The following is a 5,095-nucleotide window of genomic DNA, read 5'->3' as shown; positions in this document are numbered from 1 at the left end:
AGAAAAACTCACCATCATAACAGATGAAGGGTTTTCTTTCAGTACAGTTCTCATTCCTCCATCTGCCTCCATCATCAAACACAGTCAAGGCACATTGACCATCATACCTTGCCTGATAGTCGAACCCTTTATTCCAGTGTCTGAAAGAGAAACTGCTTCCATCTGACCACCTCCAGGTGTCTCTGAACAGACCAGTTAAAATGTATGTATAACTTCCCACATGGCTGATTTCATTCTTCACTTCTTCATCCTCTATCTGCTTCGTTCCACTGATCAGGTCTGTGTGTTTCTCTCTACAGTAACTCTGAGCTTCTGTCCAGGTTTTATTTTCTTGAATCAAGTGGAATTTCTTGGATGAATTTCTGTCTGTGTGAGAAACAAAGTGTGAGCATCAGCCTAGTCAAATATTTTCTCTGCTTGCGACAAAAATTACGTGTTCAACTATTCGAGTCACTCAATTCCATTTATTTTCTTAACATTTTAAAACAATAATTTTATGATAGTTTCCTTAACTTTTGAAAATAAAGTTCTATCCAAAATACTGGTTTTGAATTCAGCCTTAAACTCAAATGTTCTCACCGTCATAGCAGAGAAAATATAGACGAGCATCACAGTACGCGTCTCCCCACTTCAGGTTCTTCCATATGATTCCACAGTTCTGCATCCCACCTTCATTATTTGGCTCGTTTGTGTTCCAGTTTGTCTCAATTTCATTGAACTTCACTTCAGATTGAGACCAGTGCCATGTTCTTTTGAATTCTGGTTCACTGAACAGACCAATCCAAGCTCCGCTCTGATCTCCAGCTGAGATGTTGATGAGTCTCTTCATGTCCTTCATGTTAGTCACTGTGACCAGGTCAGTGTGTTTCTCTCTGCAGTACTGCTGAGCTTCAGTCCAGTTCTTTGCTTCATTAATGTAGTGAAACTGATAGAGCTGACAGTCAATGAAACAACACTGAGCTGAAACAGAAAGAAAACACTCAGTGGTATTAATCACAGTAGAGTTTTAACATGCTGTAGGGTCATTACATCATATATTTTATTAAAATTGTATTGTTTTTTACTATATCATGGTCTTTTTGGTGCAAAAATAGTATATTTCAGTGAAAATGCCAGCAGCAGCATTTAATTATTGACTATGATATTTCTATTCAAAATATATGTTACCATGTTGGTGTCTGTTTGGTGAATATTTAGCTGCTTTGTGTTCATTAGGAAAAATTCAACAACGTAGTTCATGCAGAGATACTTACTCATCCAAATGAGCAGAAGCAGAGTCCACTGCATATTTGCTGTTAGTTGTATCTGATGTTGCCTTTTAACAGATTTGTCTGTTTGAAAAAAATGTGTGTACAAGAAAATTGAAGTACAAGAAAATACCTTTTAGCAATGAAAAATCTTTTAAACGTTGTTTGAAGATAAATACATCTAAAACAGACTGCACTCTTCATAGAACCTTTGTTGAAGATTTACAAAAATTAGTGTTTATCTAAGCTCCACTGGATTTTTCACATGTGCTTTTACTGGAGCAGATCAGGAAAACACAGAGAGCAGCTGTTCCCTATGATATGTACAACAAACACACACTGCATCTTAATTCACCATCACCTCATTAAATCACACTTTGAAAAGAAAAAGAAGAATAAAAACACATGTTTACAAGTAATACATATGTTTCAACCAATAAACACATGGATACACACCTATAATAAAATAAATGTCTGAGTCGAGGATAAAAACTTACATCTGCAGTTCTGCTTATGGTGCCTTGATGTCTCAGTGGATCTTCTGTTCAATCTGACTGAACTTTTGTACATTTGGGAGTTTATGTGGGTAATTTGAATATTCAAACATGAAAACACCCCTCAGATATTTAGGCTACCATATTTATAGTCTGTACTGACAGATGTAAGGAAAGGTCACCATGTGTTACATTTACGTATGTTTACAGTGAATAACACATTCAGTTTGCTTTATGTCAACTGTGTTAACATACAGATAATTATGTCAGTGTAATCCAGGTAATAAATAGCAGTTTCCTCATAACGTGGAAAAAAAAAAGAACTTCCCCAAGCGTTTTTATGAATATCATTAAAACAAACATCTGTTTGGAAGCACGGTTCTCATTTCCAACTCATTTGCATCTCAGAGGTTTCACTCTGCAGCAGATGAAGCTGCTTACTGTAGTCTTTTTATCCTGGATCTCATTTATAGCTTCTATTTAACATTCTGAATATTAAAACATTCTGGCTAAAAATCTCCATCAGTCACAGAATAAAGTCAGGGGGATTTTTACTTATTTATCTAGAACAGTTTACACAAACTATCAAAACTGTCAAAAGATTCAACATTAGAGTCTGTAAAGTTCAGTACATTTTTTTTTTTACATTATCTTTCAAACATTTATCTGAAATCTCAATCTAATAGGCTCTTTTCAGTAACTGCTCTTAAGTGCATTTGTTCAAATCTCCTTTGATTGTTGCTCAAATATCGTCTCTTCTTCTCTCCTCGGAGTTTTTCTTCACATGGAAAAACCAGGAAAGAAAAACTTGTTGCTGGTTTTTCCTTCCACAACAAGAAAAATCACAAAGTATTTTTTGTTTCTTTTTTCTCTTAATGTTTTAACAGACTTATTTTACATCTCATTTATGTTTTATTCCAAGCTTTTTTTTTTCTTTTTTTTTCTTTTACAGGAGAAGCTACTTCCTCTGGTTCATTATTCCTGTTCCGCATCAGTGCTGAATAGACATTAGTTCTATTCAGCACTAATGTCAGTATTTGAATATTAAATTACTCCATCCAAACATCTGTTCCTGTCACGAAACTCAGAGGCATTTTTTTATTTGTCATGACATAAGAAAACTTTTAAAAACATAAAGAGGATCCATAACATTAAAGCTCCATAAACTAAAATTGATTTGGTTTTCAGAGGCTTTAATTTCTTTCCAAAAATGTAAGAAAAAACATTTTTGCTTGTTTTTGTTTTTAAACAACATATTAAATAGATTAATTAGGCTGTGCTCAAGGACAACTAACAAACAAACCCATTCAGGGTTTATTGTTGGCTAAAGATTTCCTTTTCATTATGAATAGTAAAAAATAGGCAAAAAAAGTGCAAATTATAGACTAAAAAGTTTTCTTTTTTTCAGATTTTTTCTCTACATACTTGAAGTTTTGACTAACTGACTCTTTTCTCAAGTCAATAAAATAAATATGGTTAAGAGAGTTTCCTGCTTCTCAGATATTCTACAATCTTTCAGAGATCTGATGTCATTTTATGTGTTTTTTATGCATATCTTTTCTAAATTTATATGAAGCTTCTGCAACAACTTAAAAGTTGGGATGAATGTCAATAAATGCAAAAGAACTGATGAACCAAAACCAAATTACTCAGCCTGACTCTTGTTAAAGAGAAAAGAACAGAAAGATGTTCAGTTATTTTTTGGTCTTTTATTGTAATTGAGTAATTGAATTAACATTACATTTTATCTTTCTTGAGGTCCAGGGCAAACAAAATAAATAAATAAATAAAAGATTAAAAATGACACCTGGCTAAAAGCAACCATCCTGCTGGCCTCTACTTAGAACAGATGAAATTAAACTTCTCAAGATCTCTTTTCTTCCTCCACTTGTATCCTCCTCCCGTCTCCATGGCTCCAGACATGTCACAGTCATCCATCGGTTCACCTGAGGCCCAGTTCTGATAGCTGACCACCTCATCACTGACCCAGAACCACAAATCCAGAGACCAGGCGTAATGCAGACCCATCCAGACATAATCAGTCGATGCAAACTGGGCTTCCTGCTGGACTGATATCTGATCATCCATGTTGGTGATGGTGACCAGGTCATGGTGATGAACTATGCAGTAGGTCAAGGCGTCCTCCCAGGTTTTATTTTCTTTGATCAGGATCACATTATCTGTCAGAAATTCACAGCACAGAAAAAATAACTCACACCTTATGTCTTACGCTGTTATTTATAAACAAGAACAATGAAATATAGCATGGAAAAACTAAAATATATCTGTGATTTGACAGAAAATTTTGAAATTTCAAGTGTTTTGTACATTCATGATTTGAGATAAACATATTTTTATTTTCAAGCTAATTTAATGTTTTTTCCAAACACAAATATAAAAATGCAAATGGGTAGATGAATGAATTCAACTGTTCTTTTGCCATCCAGTATTATTTTTCTTATTGTGGGAATTTTTACTAGAAAAACTCACCATCATAACAGATGAAGGGTTTTCTTTGATCACAGTTCTCATTCCTCCATCTGCCTCCATCATCAAACTTAGTCATGGCACATTGACCACCATTGATTATCTGATAGTCAAACCATTTATTCCAGTGTCTGAAAGAGAAACTGCTTCCATCTGACCACCTCCAGGTGTCTCTGAACAGACCAATAAAAATGTATGTATTTTCTCCCACAGAGTTGATTTCCTTCTTCACTTCTTCATCCTCTATCTGCTTCGTTCCACTGATCATCTCTGTGTGTTTCTCTCTGCAGTAACTCTGAGCTTCTGTCCACTTTTTGTTTTCTTGAATCAAGTGGAATTTCTTTGAAGAATTTCTGTCTGTGATTCAAAGAAATTGTGAGCATCAACCTACCTAAATAATTTTCTATGATATTCAATCATAGGTTTCATCAAGCACCCAAATCACCCATTAATTGTTTTCATTTAAGTAGATTTTACTTTTGATTTTCCATCCAAAATGCAGGATTTAAATTGAACCCTTAATCTCAAATGTTCTCACCATCATAGCAGAGAAAATATCGAGCATCATTACAGGACAGGTCTCCCCACTTCAGGTTCTTCCATATGATTCCACAGTTCTGCACCCCACCTGCATCATTTGGCTCGTTTGTGTTCCAGTTTGTCTCACTTTCATTGAACTTCACTTCAGATTGAGACCAGCGCCAAGTTCTGGTACCATGTGTTTGATCATACAGACCAATCCAGGCTCCCCTCCAATCTCCAGCTGAGATGCTGATGAGTCTCTTCATGTCCTTCATGTTAGTCACTGTGACCAGGTCAGTGTGTTTCTCTCTGCAGTACTGCTGAGCTTCATTCCAGGTCTTTTCC

At 35.3% G+C, this 5,095-nt stretch overlaps 2 protein-coding genes across 2 annotated transcripts in view; both read right to left on the bottom strand.

Annotated features, from left to right (window-relative positions):
- The window catches only part of LOC106934895 (C-type mannose receptor 2-like), a 5,008-nt gene extending 3,721 nt beyond the window's left edge, over positions 1-1,287 (bottom strand). The window contains exons 1-3 of the mRNA XM_015015056.1: positions 1,254-1,287; positions 580-960; positions 13-366 (exon numbers count right to left, since the gene is read on the bottom strand). Coding sequence (XP_014870542.1) covers positions 13-366; positions 580-960; positions 1,254-1,287 — 769 coding nt within the window. The remainder of the gene's footprint in view (positions 1-12; positions 367-579; positions 961-1,253) is intronic.
- Positions 1,288-3,577: 2,290 nt separating this feature from the next.
- LOC106934893 (macrophage mannose receptor 1-like) lies at positions 3,578-4,386 on the bottom strand. Its single transcript, XM_015015055.1, has 2 exons — positions 4,232-4,386; positions 3,578-3,921 (listed from the first exon to the last, which is right to left on the bottom strand). Exons 1-2 carry the CDS (start codon positions 4,305-4,307, stop codon positions 3,578-3,580), a joined length of 420 nt encoding a protein of 139 aa, XP_014870541.1. The 5' UTR covers positions 4,308-4,386.
- Positions 4,387-5,095: the final 709 nt, after the last annotated feature.

The sequence above is a fragment of the Poecilia latipinna genome, unplaced genomic scaffold, assembly GCF_001443285.1.
Source record: "Poecilia latipinna isolate Pla-1442-1.1 unplaced genomic scaffold, P_latipinna-1.0 Scaffold1879, whole genome shotgun sequence".
In the NCBI taxonomy this organism is placed as follows: Eukaryota; Metazoa; Chordata; class Actinopteri; order Cyprinodontiformes; family Poeciliidae; genus Poecilia; species Poecilia latipinna.
This window is presented reverse-complemented; position numbering and strand designations above follow the sequence as displayed.

Bases quoted from the DNA above. Each gene is read 5' to 3' on its own strand.
- LOC106934893 (XM_015015055.1), bottom strand. From the start codon at position 4,307: ATGACTAAGTTTGATGATGGAGGCAGATGGAGGAATGAGAACTGTGAT. The intron at 3,922-4,231 runs GTGAGTTTTTCT...AATTTCTGACAG, and splicing joins ACCCTTCATCTGTTATGATG to ATAATGTGATCCTGATCAAA.